Source organism: Aricia agestis, chromosome 19 (genome assembly GCF_905147365.1).
Source record: "Aricia agestis chromosome 19, ilAriAges1.1, whole genome shotgun sequence".
In the NCBI taxonomy this organism is placed as follows: Eukaryota; Metazoa; Arthropoda; class Insecta; order Lepidoptera; family Lycaenidae; genus Aricia; species Aricia agestis.
Window position 1 is genome coordinate 13,661,220 of NC_056424.1, and position 16,891 is coordinate 13,678,110.

Genomic DNA, 16,891 nt, shown 5'->3' on the forward strand with positions numbered 1-16,891 from the left:
ACATTAACAGCATGGTCACACTTGTAGGCTTGCTGCATGTCTCGACACGTTAAAGTGCCCGACACTCGAATGTGTCAAGCAAGCAACTATGTTTAAGAATTTAAAGTGCCACAACGTGTTTGTTGGTAATATCTAGAATGTCAACTAAAACTCATTTGCATTGATACACTAATTATAGAAGGCTGAGGATTGCCCAAAGACACATTAGAGAACTTACATAGATTTGGGCTGTAAGGACAAGTTAATTTAAGATCTCTATCTGTTAGTTAGGTACCTTAATATCGACTTCGTATTTCTTGTCTCCCTTGGGGCTGTTCTTGTAGCTGTATGTGCTGACGATGTTCCTGCCGTCCTTCAGCTTGAACTCCAGCTGTCCCTCGGAGTTGAGCTTGAGGTTGTCGTAGTCGGTGTCCTGCAGCTTGTGCTGCAGCTTGATCAGAGAGGCCGCAGCTCCACGCTTCTCGGCGTCAGCTACCTCAAAGTCAATGTGGCCGTTGAGGATCTGTACATAATAAATGATACATTAGATGTTGTGGCAAAGTAGTTACGTATCGACCGATAGCACTGATCAAAAGTTGTCAATGTCAGTTCCTATAGTATAAAGAAGTATAAAACTCTGCATTACGTTTTAGTCACTTTCACCAATAGTCGTTTAACAAACTGGTTAGTTAGTTAGCATTTTGATAGACTGAAATTGGAAGCCGTGGTGGTTAGATGCAATTCCAATGTAGAACTTTATGGGGAAGTTATTTTTTTACATGTCAATGCTTTCCGCTCACATCTTTTTTTGGCTCATTCGTTTATTATATTTTATACCAAGTTGCAGTTGAAGCTAATAAGTCAAATAGTTTGCACAGTGTTACTTACATTGTTCTTCTCAGTCAGCTCTCTGTCTACCTTCAGAGTGAGACACCTCTCGGTGGGCAGCACGATTTCGATGTTGCTGTGGACCTTGCCGACGGGCGCGATGACGCCGTCCTTGTGGATGTTCACTTCGGTGGTCTTGCCGGCGTATTGGAACTTGTTCCTGAAAAAAATAGACGTTAATTATAATAAAGTTATGAGAGTAGCTCACGCATGTGACACTAACACACACACGCACACGCATACACACACACACACACACACACACACACACACACACACACACACACACACACACACACATACACACACATACACACACAATAACTATAAAAGCTAGTAAAACAAATTAGTTTTTGTTTTATATATATATTTTTTTTAATGTAGGTACAACGTTTCTTATTTATAACTTTTATGTATTGCAAACTCACTGTAAATAATTAAGTCATTAGTTAGTTAAGAGATCTAGAGAGGGGGAGCCAGGAGTCCCAAGGCACAGGGTAACCTAGTTTGGGCTCCTGTCTCCCACACAAGTCTATATAATATTACTAGCTGTTGCCTGCGACTCCGTCCGCGTAGACTTCAGTTTATAGCGCGCGATGTCATCAAAATTGGTGTCAAAAGCTTTTATAAAAAAACCCTGGTACCCCATAAATCAATACAGCTGTGCAGTGTGCACACAATAAGTATTTCATTTTTTTATATTAAACTATATATTTTATGCCAAATTTTAAAGCTTATTTAGCCCTCCAATTATACAACTTTACCCATAAACTATTTATCATTGATAGGTTTAAGGTTACGTCACTGCACAGATAAAGTACTGAGTTATTTAATACCGTAGAATAGATATAACAATCGAAAAAAATCGAAACTTAAATGTAAGATGATACCACGTCTTATAGAAAGACTTTTGAGCAAGCGTCAGCGCGATGTAGAAGACGCACGGCGCCATCTATTATGAATTGTTGGAACTAACTTAATTTGAACAAATTTACGCATTTTCACCCCCTTATAACCCTTTTTTCCAGTAAAAAAGTAGCCTATGTCCTTTCTCAGGCTTTAGACTATCTGTATACAAAATTTCATTACAATCGGTTCGGAAGTTTTGGCGTTTGGCGTGAAAGCGAGACTGACAGACAGACAGACAGACAGACAGACAGAGATACTTTTGGCGTTTGGCGTGAAAGCGAGACTGACAGACAGACAGACAGACAGAGATACTTTCGCATTTATAATATTAGTATAGATTATGTGCACACTGCATAGCTGTTTTTGGGTATTTTGATTAATTAAGGGCCGCGCTACACCGGAAGCACTTACCAGGGTTTTAAAAAGTTTTTAAATTTGACACAAATTTTGTTGACACCGCGCGCTATAAACTAAAGTCCACGCAGACGATGTCGCGGGCAACAGCTAGTTATGAATAATAACAATATTATATAGTAAAGTAGGTATGATTAGTTCTGTTACAATAATAAAATAAAAATTAAAACGCCATCTGTTTTCATATATTAGAATTAAAATGTTGATTGCATTGATATATTTTCTGGATGGAATATAGGCCAACACGGTACACTCGAACTCCTTTATTTTAGAGCGCCTTCTGTTGTCAACTTGTCACATATATTAGAAATGCAGTAGGAGTTCCATAAGATAAGATAGATTGATTATTATTATACCAAGTGATTATATTATTAAACATAATATTCTAACGTATTAAAAACTATAAACAAAAACATACTAACTAATAAGTATGATTAGTTCTATGTTACAATAAAGTAAAAAATAAAACGCCATCTGTTGAATCGTATTAGAACTAAAATGTTCATTGCATCGATATATTTCTGGATTTTTTATAATATTATACATAAAATATGTTTAAGATTTTTGAAATTTTATTTTAATACACATCCAAGACCCAGGAACATTGAAAACTTTTTGTTCCGCCTGCGGGATTCGAACCCAGGACCCCCGGGATGAGCGCTGGCCACGCGCAATGCGAATTCATTTTCATCGATATTTTCATGGAAATAAGATATTTTCCCACATCAAAATGTAGCCTATGTCCTTTCTCAGACTCTAGAATAACTGTATACAAAATTTCATTGCAATCGGTTCAGTAGTTTTGGCGTGAAAGCAAGACAGACAGACAGACAGACAGAGATACTTTCGCATTTATAATATTAGTATGGATGTATGTCATATTTTTAATTTTGTTTTTATTTTCTTAATGTACTTGTTGTGGGAGAAATAAACTTATTTATTATTATTTATTATTATATTATTATAATAAGTATAATAACTAACATAATTACCACGTTCTGTGTAAGTTAGACGTAGTCACTTTGATTTAAATATATCAAATATGAATATACAGGGCGTAACAAAGTTTACTTTTGTTACACCCGGTATACCCTTACTAGATAAATATTTACACTATATTATGAAATCTCAGATTATTCTTGTAACATGATACGTTTGGAAAGTCCTGTTACCGCCATCAACGAATTTTGGCTTCAGTTGCGAGTCACCCCATGTCATATTAAATAAAAAACACTAACTTGCTGTCAATCAGTTTGTCGGTCTTCTTGTTGCTGGTACTGAAGTGCATCTTGTCGTTGTTGTCCTTGTCGAAGTTGAGGAACAGGTCCACCTCCGCGTTGTACACGGGGTCCTTCACCACAAACTTCGTCTCTCCCTTGATCACGCGTTGGATCTAAAGACAAAGAATTATTTAAATTATTATTGTATTCATTTCTATATAGTTTGTTATTCGTAAATCAGGTTTATTATTCTATGAGAATAATATCAATATTATATTCTGTAGGCAATATTTAAACTAGATCGCCTAAATACACACGCACACACGCGTGACTTCAGGTAACGCCAAGTAACAAAATAATGCAACACACAAAACATGTATTGAGCTAGTTTGATTTCAAAGTCACAACTACGTTACTCTTCTGTGCAACATATTTTGTACTTCATCTCTGTCGTTTTTCATATTTTGAAAGCGATAAGCAAAAATTATTAGACAAATGTGCCTAGGTAATATTTTACCTTGTTGAAGTGAACCATGATGTTTCCAGTTCCCTTGCCGTCCTTCTCGTTCATCTGGAACTTGCCGTTGGCCTCGATGTTGTCTCTGAGCGCCAACTTTAGCTGGCCGTTGGGGCTGGCCCCGCGGTTCAGCTTCAGCAGGAAGTCGATCAGCTGGCCGCTCTTGGAGGCGACGGTCGCGTGGGCGGAGTATAAGTTGCTGTTGTCGATACCTCCGATGTCGAATCTGAAAGAAGTATATGTTGAAAGACGCTTAGAAGTTATCATAGAACTTGATTCATATTCAAATGGCGGAACTAATGACCTATGTAATTTGTTGGGTTATGTTAAGACAGATAACGATTGATTTGACCCGTCCGAATTTCGGAGGTCTGCCATCTATCGATTTCACTGATGATATTATAAATTAGATAAAAACAGATTAGAATAAAAACGTCTGGACTTTACAATTAACTGGTTTGTAAGATTTTTATCATAGGAGTATATCCACTTATCAATGGCGTTAAAGTACAGTTATAATAAAATAATTTTATGAACTTACTTAATGTCCTCATCCTTGCCGCTGCCGGACACCTTTAGGTGACCGACGGCGCCGACATTGATATCGTTAGACTTGATCTTGTGGAGGACTACTCCAGACAGTTCGTAGCGGCCGATTCCTTTGAAGTCGATGTAGTTCTCGAGGTTGGACTTCTCGTTGGATACGACATCACGCTTGACGAGTGCTTCAACGGCCTGCCTGTCGAGAGCTATGTTGGTCTTGACGCGGTAGTCTCCTTCCTTCTTGATGTTCCTGCGAGCTTCGATATTGAGTTGGGCTCGTCTGTCGACGTAGTTGCCTTCCAGGCCGAAGTCGAACTTCTTAGGGTCGACTTCAAAGTCAAGGGCGGCCTTAGCTGGTAGCGCACGGATTTCAACTGGAAGTAGACATATCAAGTTAATTACACATTACTGTTAAGCTGTTAAGAAAAATAAATCAGTAAGAGTATTGATAAAATAGCTCTTTTAAGCTTTATTATAATATGTAGATGAATTAAAGGTAATGATAATTCAACTTAACTTACACTTGTTCTTAGAAATGACATTGAAGTCTTTGTCGCTGCTGCCAGATCGCTTGATGAGCTGGTTGAAGATAACGCAGTTCTCGGCGCTTCTCAGATCACCACCGTACCATAACTCAACGTCGTTGTGGGCGATCTGTAAGTAGTTGCTATATTTAGTTTTCATGTTCTTAATGTTTAGCATAGGGCCCGGACTCGCACTTAAAGGATTATGTATGTTCTGGAGATCTTTTGTCAAAATTATGCCTTCTCGTTCATAAATTAGACGAGACAGCTGATATTTTATAATATATAGTTATAACAATGAACATAACAATATTAAGATGATAAACCCAAACTTTTACTCACGTTATCAGAATTCTCGAAGTGTCCGTTAACTTTGAAGTTGATGTACGGGTTGATCGTGTTCTGGAACTCAATCTTGACGTCGTGGTCCTTCAGGGCTCCGCTCAGCAGCACGCGTTGTTGGCCTTGGTTGATCTTCAGATCCATTTCGACACCCTTAGGGTCGGTAGCGAAGTGACCATCGCAAACGATAACGGTGGGAGAGTTAGGAAGGTTTAGCTGAAAAGAAAAGTAGTTGTTATTTTATGAATACCATTCAATAGTCTTATCGCGGCTAAATTAACCTAACAACTTAAAAAAAGGGTTCCTTAATGCGAGTAAAGAAAGATAAAGAATATGACTTTAATAATATGTAATACTCTAACTACCTTGACTCCTTGCATTGTGTATTTCTTCGCGTTGCCATTATCTTCTCTGATGATCTGACCCTCAACCTTGACGTTCTGTTTGCCCTTATCCGACGGTACCTGGTACTCGACGACCGGCTTCATGACCTTACGTTTGTCGTTGCCGTTGATATCTAGACCCGCTCTCAGGTAGTAGTGAGCGTCGTCCAATTTTGCCTCCACCATTAGAGCGTACTCATTTGGCTTGGTGTACAATGAGATCTGGTTGTACAGGTTCTTGAGTGGCGATTCAATGTTCAGTTTCACGGTTTTTTCTTGGTCGTTGTTGATCAGTTCTCCAGTCAAATGCGTCTTTCTGTTTTGAGATCCTGCAAAAAAAGTAATTGTTATAATAAAATGCTTGTGATTTGATTAATATCTCATACATTAACGACCATAATATTTACATATCATTATCTGAAAGTTAAGTATTTCATATCATGTACCTTCAGCTTCAAACAGCAGTTCAATTCCGTATTTGCCATTTTTCGCATCTGATGGTAAAACTCCTCTAACGTGGTATCCGCGAAGGTCGTTCTTCTCAAGTACAAGCTTGATCTTAGATGGTCCAACCAGCGGCCATTTGGCTACGAATTTGGAAATAGATTCCTGTGCCTTGGGGCCTGAAACAGAAGAATTTTGTCAGCAAAAATAAATAAATTTATGATAAAAGTGTTTTGTTTAACTATAGTATTTATGAGAACGTACCAGATACTGTGAATGGCAGCGATATCTCTCCGCACAAGTTCAGACCGATCATACCAGCTAACTGGTCAAAGCAGGCAGTATACTCTTTCTTTTCAGATTCCACTTTGACTGGGATGTGTTTCTCTGGTTTGCCCTTCTCAGCGTTGAAGAATACCATCTCGTTGGAGGCGGTGAGAATTTCTTGCTTATCGACAGGCAGGCCCCATTGGAGATCGAAACCTTGGCCGTTCTCGATGATTTTAGCGATGACGTGACTGCCAGTGGAGGAGTGGAGGTTGTTGGTTACTTTAAGACCGGTGGCCATGCAGTCGGCGTCAACCATCATGACAAGGGACACTTCGACGTCGGTGCTCGGTACCAGTTTGATGTCGACCTTAGCGTTTTCGGGGTTCCTTAGGATTTGACGAATGTCAACAGATGATGCGATGTCAAGACGACCAGTGGCTGATCCCACAAAGTCTAACTTGAGGGGCAGACCGGCTGAGGTGGGGTAGGCGAGCTCGGCGTCCAGGAAAAGAACGTGACTGCGGAAGTCATGCTAAAAGAAAACAAAAAGGAATGTTAGGTGGTTTTGTTTGCATAGTATTATTTCTTCCTTAAAAATATAACTATACCGAATCATAATTTATGCTATTATTTTATAGTTTTTTAATTAGAATCTTCTTACTTGGAAGCGCTTCATCTCATCAAGTCCGCTATTGAACATCTTGAGGGCCTCATCGAGCCAGTGGCTGAAGTCGAAGCCTTTGTCGTCGCCGAGGGATAGGAACACGGCGTCAGTTCCGAACAGCTTAATGTAGATGTCCAAGTCCAGTTCGTTATGGAAGGAGTTAGATTCGGCCTTGATCTAAAAGATAAAAATTTGTATAAAGCTCAAACCTAGAATTATATGACAACTTATGTACACTTCTTTAACTATTATTTTTGCCTCTTTACATTAAATATCTGACTTTTTGTCGAATGGCGTAAATCAATCACTATGGTACTTCTGCGGGAATGCAAGGCAAATTTGCCTAAAAGCTAAAATTACTTGTCAAGGTTCATCCAAGTACCTGTTTGTCGATGTTGTCAACATCGCTCTTGATGGAGCGACGTCCGCGCACGCTGCCTTCAACCTTCTGCATCGACTCGCTGACCTTGCGGGCGAACTCATCGTGCAAGTCCTGGGGGTTCTTGGTCCTCAGGAAGCTCTTCGGGCCGAGGAAATGTTCGACGACGCGATCCAAATTACCTTGACGACCGCCGACCTACGAAAATAATTTAGTGAGTAATGATAAATTCAGAGAGTTGGGGATAAATTACGAGTATGCAGACAATTTAGTTATTAACTTTTTTCCTTTTTATAGAACGACATAAATTATGACTTTATCTTTAGTAAAAAAAAAAAAACTTAAGTGAAAGAAAAAAAAAATTTCTGAAATTATATTGCTAACAAAAATGGCACCAGTAATCTGGGGAACATAGACATTAGACAGTTCAATTGAGTAATTGCATACTGCGATCACCCAATTGGTATATAATGAGACGGACGTCCTATACTCGATCCATAAATACAAGTGCGTCTGCGTTTTCAATTTGCTACTTCTATGTTTCTTTTACTTGTAACCTTACCTCAAGAAGGTTGACGCTATGTCCGAAGACTTCGGTGGTAAGGTTTAGAGTGACTGATCTCGGGAGGAAGGAGTCCTGGGAGTAGATGACGGTCTCGTCGAGGTCACCACCGACACCCAACACGTCAACGTTGAAGCTCAACTCGCGGTAGAACGAATATTTCCTGTAGGATAAGATTTTGCGTTAAACAACAATTCCTGGTCGACACAATTGTCAATTAAAATAGACAAAAAGTCTAAATCTGGAGTATTTATATTTCAGATTAGATATATACAGCTACATTTGAAAGTTTTTGGATACTGACCTGTCATCGACTCTAAACTTCTTAGGGATGCCGATGTTGCCGTAGTGTTGGCGAGCGTGCTGCTTGTCGGGGTTGGATGAAGAGCGGATGAACGCTAGGGAAGAGCTGATGAAACGGCCCACTGAAATGGAAATACCATTATAAGTTCTATTTGGTAAACTCAAGACATCTTAAAATAAGAAATAATAAAAAAAAAAGAAAGACACAAAAAAAGTTATAGTAATTTACCTTGGTGTACAGGCTCGCTATCCAGCAGGTTTTTGATTTCGGTAGCGGATTTGCCGCAAGGACAACCGATAACGGCGAGGAAAGCCTTGATGCGGATCTCAGAATCCAAGTTGCGGTTCTTCATGATGTCCAGAGCGGTTTTCTTGATCTAACATAGACAAAAAAAATATTTTTTATAACAAGGGCTTATTATAATTTGTTTAGTTTAACTTGAGGATCTTAAAACTAATTCTATGGCGATGAGCCTGAGGTTAAACAGAATAAAATATTATGTTACGTTTTCCATACTTGGAGTGCTTCTTGATGTCATAGTAATTTTACCCTTTTATTTCATGTTTGTCGTAATTTAAAAACGTACCTTAGTAGAGCAAGGGTCAGCCAGGAAGGCTTCGAGGGCATTGACCCTGACGCGAGCCTTGACGCCGTTATCGTTGGCGCAGTGCACCAGCTTGTCGATGAGACTGTCCTCCAGATGGCGGATGTTACGGATACCCTTCAGTACGGCTACGACCTGATGGAGGGCGAAAATATTAGGTTTATCTTGACGGCATTGGAAGGAAAACAGCCATATAATATTATGACGTAAACCTGTTGATTAAGATGTAAGAACTACAATGAAACTGATTCATATATACAGATGCACCCAATATCATGGATCTGATGGCTGGACTTCATATGAACCGTACAAATTACTAAAAACTATGTACCAATGACTTTAATATTATACACCTCAACTGCTACTTACAGTGTCTTCCTCAGTCTTTGTCTTGGGTTTGCAGTTCCCGAGCTTGGCCGCGAACTTCTTGCTGAGAGCAGTGATGCCTTCGTTCTTCTCGTGGTGGCAGTGGTGGTCTCTGCAGTAAATGCCGGCCAGAGCACCGACTCCGAGGTACACGTTCTTAGGGATGTCAGGAATGTCGAGCAAGCCCTGTTGGAATATCAAAAGATTTAGTAACCTCTTCTGTATTTACCATATTGATATATTCGTAAAAATCTGGTATCTTTACCGAGGCAGCCTTGATAGCTTCATTGTTGACGTGCTTGGCGTTTCCAAGAGACAAGAAGACGAGGTTCTGCTCAATGGTGTTGAGAGCTTTGCTCTTCAGGATATTGATGGAGGCGTCGATACTGTACCCGGTGCCGGTACGGAGAAGACCGTCGATGAAGACACGCCTAAAAGCAAATGCCTCGTTAGCACATATTTTACATTAGAAACTTGCTAAATAGGTTAGTTTATTTATTTTAAAGCAGTGTATCTTTAGGGTTAATATTTAAAAATTCATATTATAATCCAGTTTTCAGTCAGTCCCGAGGTAAATTTACTTTTTATTAAACAGGTTTAACTTAGGACTCACTAAAAGCGCAAATGGAAATAATGTACAGTTCGACAAACTGTCCTTAAATGAACGTGGCGAGAAAAGGAACTAACGCTTATAACATTCAATATACGTCATTTTTGACATGTATTTGACAGTTCTCATTTACCAGCAGCGCCCCGTCCACATTCACTTAAAGCCTTGGAGCACTATAGCTACTAGGTACTTACTTTTCCAAGTTGTTGCCTTTGACTTGTCCGAAGACTTTCATCAAATCCTCTTTGTTGGCACTGCGCATAATCTACAAAAAAATAATTCGTTATTTTTTAATTATTATCTCTGCTTTATATAAATTCATGCTTAAAATGAGACGACATACCCTAACGAGCTGAGCGAAAAGTCCAGCAGATTTCGGTGTGGCACCATTTCCAAGGGTCTTGCAGGTTTCCTTAACCGCAGCCAAGACGTCTTGCGCGCTACTGTGCTCGGCGCGGGCGTTGTGAGGGTTCTCAAAGATGATGGTGCGAGGCTCGGGGCAGTCGGCCTTGAGCTCACCAGCTGACGTTCCACTAAGAGACAGCTTGGTGTTGACTTGAGCACGGGCGCCGTTCTCACCAACAGAGAAAGGTCTGTACAAATATTCCTCGACGGCGGAGATCTTTTCGGGGATGCCATTGTCGAACTTGCCTTCTACATTCAAGACTGAACGAAGGATTTGAGTATTCTTGATTTCCTGCAAAAATAGAACGGTTTGGAGACTCGTTTAGATTTGAAGGACTTGATTTCGGTGAGATCATAAGAATCTTCATTGTCAAATATTTTGGATTCATTTGTTGTGACTTCTCCAACTTTCGCAGCATTGTCACAGCTGTTATAAAGTCATCAACTTACAGCTGTAGGGTTGTAGACGGCGGTGATGAGCTCGCTCCTGGTCTGCTCGCGGTGCGCACAGCGGCTCAGGTCACGGGTGCGGTGAAGCAGCACCCTGCTGCCCTCGTGGGACGAGGACACGTCGGTGGGACACGCGCCGAATACGTCAACCTGATGGAAATAATTATTGATGTCAAATTGTTGTAAAAGATGTGTCATCGTATTCATTTCACCCTACAGGGCTACGGATCGTGCGACTGTAAACTAATTGTACAGGGCTGGCCTGGTATGTACAAAGAAGAAAAAAAAGAAGAAGACTACGTTATTATTTTATACAGAGCAACATAAGTATAAAATAACAGTCTACAACAACGTTCGCCCGGTCAGCTAGTAACATGAGTTACTAGCTGACCGGGCGAACGTTGTTTTGCAATATAAATTATTTCTAGTATCAATATAAAAAGTAGATAAAAAGCTATTCACAGGCCCAACGAATGTACATACAAAATTTCACTAAAATCGGTTGAACCGCTTTGGAGGAGTTTGCGCACAAACACTGTGACACGAGAATTTTATACATTAGATACTACGACTGTAAGGCTTTCGATATCTCAAGAACTAGATAAAGTAGCAAAATGCTCAAGGTTTGGTCTCATACCTGGGTGGATGATTTCTGTTCAGCCTGCAGCATGGAGATGATGGACCTCTTGATGTTGAGGGAGGGGCGGTGGTCGTCCTCCTCCGCGCAGATCTCGGCGCCGACGCGCCCATTCTCGTAGCTGAACATCACCGCCTTGTCGATGCCCTTCGGCGCGGGGTATTTCTGTTGGTGGATGGAGATGTTAAGTCACAGCTTAGAGACACAGAAAATCTTCGGAAAAAAGTATTTCATGTTATTGACATGAAAACAGAGAGTCAAAAACGAAATTTTCCGCTTATCTAAGCTAAAAATCCCACAGGAACATTTTTTTTGCAAGTTGGTCACTTTAATGGCAGTGGTAAGAATTGCACTTAGTAGTGCTACATCCAAGTATTTCTCACCTTGCCATCGGGACCGGAGATCGCCAGATTGTTGACCTTCAGCACCATGGCGCAGTTGCCGGCAGAGCTGACGGACACCTGACCGAGGATCTTGACGCTGGTGTCCTGCTTGTCAGCACCAGCCAGGTACACCGACACGGTGCCGTCCACATCGTAACGGTACGTCTGCCCGGGCGCGAAGGATTTGCTCGGTGATGCTAAAATGGATGTTATTGTAAGCGCGGAAAGCGACTTAAGTCCAAATGTTTTTTTTATATTTCCTATTTGGGTGAAGTTTCAAAACTAAAAATAGTCGCTGTTGTTGCTTTGCGATCAGTTGGCATTACAACGTGATGCCGTTGCGATGCGATTTGCATTTAAGTAAAATAGCAAAAATAAATTTCCAGAAGTTACACAAAATATCACAATGAATATAAAGGCATTAGGCATCGCATTGTTTCGTCTTCTTAAAGATATATAATATATTATTTGGTACGATAAGTAATTTTTTCATAATTTTGTAAAGTTTAAGAAGCCAAAAAATGTATTCGTAAAAAATAATAGTAAAAAATACGATAAGTAATTTTTTCATAATTTTGTAAAGTTTAAGAAGCCAAAAAATGTATTCGTAAAAAATAATAGTGAAAAATACTTACATCCCGTACATGCTATAGAGCATTTATCTGAAACAAACAAACAATTTGACATTATTATGGAAATGGACCGTACAAAATAAACATAATAATTAATATTTGACGAACTTAGTAATTTCGACCGATTTATGATTGTTTGACTTTTTTCCTGATTCATTGTTTACCAATATCCGTATTTCATATTTTAGAAGTAGGAACATGTTTGTCCATGTATGCAAAACCAACCATATCCTTTGGCGTATTTTTGATAATTTGAGTCCTAGAGAAAGAGATAAGATTCGGCAGCAAATCAAACAGCAATATTATTTCGATTTTTCAAAGATTGGTCATTTTCATGTTTCAGGCATACTTACTTAAAATTCATTTGTATCGCTATATTGTTTGCAATATATGAGTCATATAATATGACCAGGAACCTCAAACGGAACTGCTACTACACACTACACTATGTATGTGTTCCTTGACCCTCCCTATCGTGTTTACATATTTACTTATCTCATTATGTTGCTTGTAACATTATGTATGCTGTTTACTTATTATATAATTGCTCTCATTATCCTTATCGAGATGATCTTTGATACTTTCTTGTGGACTTCGATTACTTTTTACTTCAAGTTTACTAATTACTAGATCATTAAGGAATACCGTGGTAATAGATCAACAATGATTATACTTCGCTCCAAATCGGAATAATCGGAGGTTGAAAATCAGGAATTATGACAAATCACTCTTCATAATTATTCGGTAAAGTTACAAAATCCAAAATAGGCACTACTATTATAGTCAGGAATCAGAATAGTATCTATGACATACTATACGATGCCCGCAAGTACGTTGCGCCAAAATTCATTTATCAAGCGGGGACCGTACACGTTAAAAAGTAACAATGCCCTTTCCCGGGACTCAAGTTATCTCCATACCAAATTTAAGCAAAATCGGTTCAGCACTTTGATCGTGAAGAGATAAGAGACATACACACTTTCGTATTTTTAATATTAAAGTATACAATTATGGGTTAACTTTCATAATTCCTAATAGTATCTTTAGAAGTGAAAGCCTACGTGCTTTAAGACTAGCAGAACCTATGTAGCGGATAATAGCGTTCTCAAGGTTGACTTAAGGTAACAAAAGTGGTAATACTTTAGGGCAGTTTAGGGTATACATGTGTTTCGTATATAGAGTTTACTGTAAAAGTAGCAGCGCCGAAAGAGAATTTTTTGTGATTTGTATGGGCAAGTGCCCTCGCGTCATGTTTTTTCCAAACAAAGGTGAAAAAAAGTTATTCTTTCAGCGCCGCTACTTTCACAGCGGACTCTTTATAGGGGATGCATACAAACCCTAAAGTATTATCACTTAGTTTTGTTACACCCTGTATAATATATCTTTATATTGTCCGTTTGTTCAAACAAAGAGTGGTTATCCGTCCGTCTGTCACATGATCGATATTGTACGCAATTACCCAATTTAGTCGAGGGGGCCACTTGTACCGTCTTTGGGCCCCCCGAGTTGTTGACTTTTATATCCAGATGGGCTGGTTTAAAGTTCTACTATTTGTTATAAAGATGTGACTTTGAAAATAAAGAAGGCCCTGTCTCGATAACACAGATATCTTTAAAAAACTTCCATACTAATATTATAACGCGAAAGTGTGACTGTTTGTCTGTTACTTCGTCATGCTTAAACCGCGTAACCGATTTTGATAAAATTTGGCATGGGCGAAAGGACATAGGATACTTTTTATCCCGGAAAAAATTACAGTTTCTACACGATAAACGAGTTTTCGCGCAAAGGAGTTGCAGACATCAAGTAGTCTTCTATAATTCTTTATGGCGACTCTTGGCGAGCCACGTAAACTACGATAAACTTGAGAACACGTTTCAAGACTAAAGTGCATTTGTTTTAATCCAAGCCTTAAACTACTATCATGCCTTTCATTAAAATCCGTTCAAAAGTATGCGCATGATAACAAACCTAACCGGATACCGGCGTGAAACAGCGCATGCGCTGTGTTTCGCCGAGTGAGTGAGCCGGAGGCCCAATCCCCTATCCTATTCCCTTCCCTACCCTACCCTCCCCTATTCCCTTCCCTTACCATCCCTACCCTCCCCTATTACCCTATCTTAAAAGGCCGGCAACGCACCTGCAGCTCTGACGCTGCGAGAGTCCATGGACGACGGAAGTTGCTTTCCATCAGGTGACCCGTTTGCTCGTTTGCCCCCTTATTTCATAAAAAAACCTAAACTTTCGCATTACCAACAAAAAGTATCCATATTATAATCGATCTAACGATATTGTTATTAAAGTTCCACTTATTTCTTATCTTTGAACTTGAATAAAATTAGGTAAAACTCCTATCACATGGTAACCTGATGCTGATGAAATGGCGATGTTTTGAACTACAGATAACGAGGTTAAAGGTTTAGGAGATATCAGCGTTCATTGTCAAGGCGAACCGACTTCTTTGTTAGCTGGAAAACTTTATGAGCAAGTCAAGTCACATTTTATAGCAAGAAATTATTCGATTTGATCAATGCTTTCTTTAGTAATATGGCGTTTGATGATATTTTACAAATATTGGGAAATATTTTATTTACAAAATATATACGGTCCACCTTGTCAGGATGATAAAAAACTGAATTTCTTAGAAATACGACCAACATCAAGAGGTGAAATTATTTTTAAACTACCCACATATTTTATGAGAATCGACCTGACATTTTTGACAGGTGAAATTTAAAAAAAATATATATTTAAGCACGCTGAGTCTGCATTTGTATGTAATGAGATTGTAATACAAGAAAATAAAATTTTATAATATACAAATACAAATACAAATATTTATTGGCCAAAAAACAAAAATTAACATAATATGCGATAATGGATCCCCACACTAGGCGATGCCTGTCCTGTGGGGACGAGACGAAGTTACGATAATTACATAATTTTATGTTTTTAAAATGATTACTAATATAATTACACTAAATTAAAAGTTATTTTATTGATGTTATTAGTGTGAGTGTGTGTATGCGCGAGTGCGTGTGCGTGTGTGTTGTGTGTGTGTATGTGTGTGCGTGTGTATATGCTTTGTTATATTTTAATAAATAATTAAAATAGATATATTATCTGTTGCCAAGAGCGTATATTTATGATAATATATAATATATAATTATTAGCAGTAAACAAACGATAACTTTGACCCGCGATTGTGTTATCTTTCACTGCCAAGACTCCGTACCTTTCTTCCACAAACATAATATTATAATATAAGTAATATTTTAATTTCCATACTTAATATTATAAATGCGAAAGTGTGTCTGTCTGTTACCTCTTCACGCCCGAACCGCTGATAATTTTGGCGCAACGGAGTTGCGGGCGTCATCTAGTTAAATAAATTATGTATGTTGTACAGGTACCTTTTTACTTTTGTATATTTCACGTATGTACTAAGATCATAATATATATTTTTCTAAAACTATTTTTTAAGCTTAAAACAAAATGAGTAAGGTGATGATGATGAATGCTAAGAATATTCTCAATCATGTCAGCTTTTAGAAAAATAATGTGATATCGCTCTATCATCGGAGGACACAGTTTTTTATAAAACTACTCTAAATGTACGATTTTGTTGAAATTTGGTATGGTATACGTCTCGGGAAAGGACATAATAGTATACTTTTTATCCCGGAATACAGTTCTCCAACAATAAACAAATGTAGACAACAGATTTGCAGGTATATCTAGTCTACACTTATCTAAAATCCAAAACGAATAATCTCTGAAACTACTGGTCCGATTGCAAAAAAAATTAACACCAATAGAAAGCTGGCGTGTTCCTGACTGATATAGGCTACATTTTATGTATAAAATTTATGTTTTTTTTCCTGAAATTATGTCGTTCTCAGAATTCCATGCGGGCGAAGCGCTGGTCAAGTGGTGAAAAGCTGGTATTAAATAAACATGAAACTCACTCGAATAAGCCGGGGTCCATAGTACTGCTAGCAGTAAAACACTTATACTAATACTGGTCGTCCCCATGTTGCGGGGTCACAGTGCTACACCGGCGGCAGAACGGTGAATGCAGCGCGGCGCGCGCGCACACACTTTTATACACTCGCCTAAAGCGGCCCGAAGCGCGCTGGTGTGGGATCACTGTGGGACGAAAACGCTGCGATCGTCCTGCGAGTATTCGGAACCTTTTTTAATATTTATTGCAACAATTATGTTTTTGTTGTATAATTTAAACTAGCTAAAAGCCGAGCTTTGTGAGGGACCGCTTCGTCACACCTTGACTGACTGATGATAACTCATATCCATATAAAAAACCTGGACAGACCGATGATAACATATCAATAAAAATTACTGCGTTAAAGCACAAATCAATAGGCGTGATAGTTTTTCCGTAAAGTGTACCACAAAATGGGATATGGATTTTGGGATATGTCCATCCAACATTCCAAATGTA

The 16,891-nt window shown here is 38.9% G+C and overlaps 1 protein-coding gene across 1 annotated transcript in view; it reads right to left on the reverse strand.

Moving 5' to 3' along the window:
• The window catches only part of LOC121736337 (apolipophorins), a 39,302-nt gene extending 22,793 nt beyond the window's left edge, over positions 1-16,509 (reverse strand). The window contains exons 1-25 of the mRNA XM_042127455.1: positions 16,398-16,509; positions 12,433-12,459; positions 11,798-11,994; positions 11,415-11,579; positions 10,778-10,927; positions 10,266-10,619; positions 10,117-10,187; positions 9,578-9,743; positions 9,316-9,498; positions 8,929-9,081; positions 8,571-8,718; positions 8,343-8,463; positions 8,039-8,201; positions 7,480-7,674; positions 7,095-7,274; positions 6,428-6,965; positions 6,166-6,342; positions 5,702-6,048; positions 5,337-5,552; positions 4,992-5,124; positions 4,469-4,844; positions 3,928-4,153; positions 3,429-3,583; positions 868-1,027; positions 275-502 (exon numbers count right to left, since the gene is read on the reverse strand). Coding sequence (XP_041983389.1) covers positions 275-502; positions 868-1,027; positions 3,429-3,583; positions 3,928-4,153; positions 4,469-4,844; positions 4,992-5,124; positions 5,337-5,552; positions 5,702-6,048; positions 6,166-6,342; positions 6,428-6,965; positions 7,095-7,274; positions 7,480-7,674; positions 8,039-8,201; positions 8,343-8,463; positions 8,571-8,718; positions 8,929-9,081; positions 9,316-9,498; positions 9,578-9,743; positions 10,117-10,187; positions 10,266-10,619; positions 10,778-10,927; positions 11,415-11,579; positions 11,798-11,994; positions 12,433-12,459; positions 16,398-16,464 — 4,896 coding nt within the window. The 5' untranslated portion in view covers positions 16,465-16,509. The remainder of the gene's footprint in view (positions 1-274; positions 503-867; positions 1,028-3,428; positions 3,584-3,927; positions 4,154-4,468; positions 4,845-4,991; positions 5,125-5,336; positions 5,553-5,701; positions 6,049-6,165; positions 6,343-6,427; positions 6,966-7,094; positions 7,275-7,479; positions 7,675-8,038; positions 8,202-8,342; positions 8,464-8,570; positions 8,719-8,928; positions 9,082-9,315; positions 9,499-9,577; positions 9,744-10,116; positions 10,188-10,265; positions 10,620-10,777; positions 10,928-11,414; positions 11,580-11,797; positions 11,995-12,432; positions 12,460-16,397) is intronic.
• Positions 16,510-16,891: the final 382 nt, after the last annotated feature.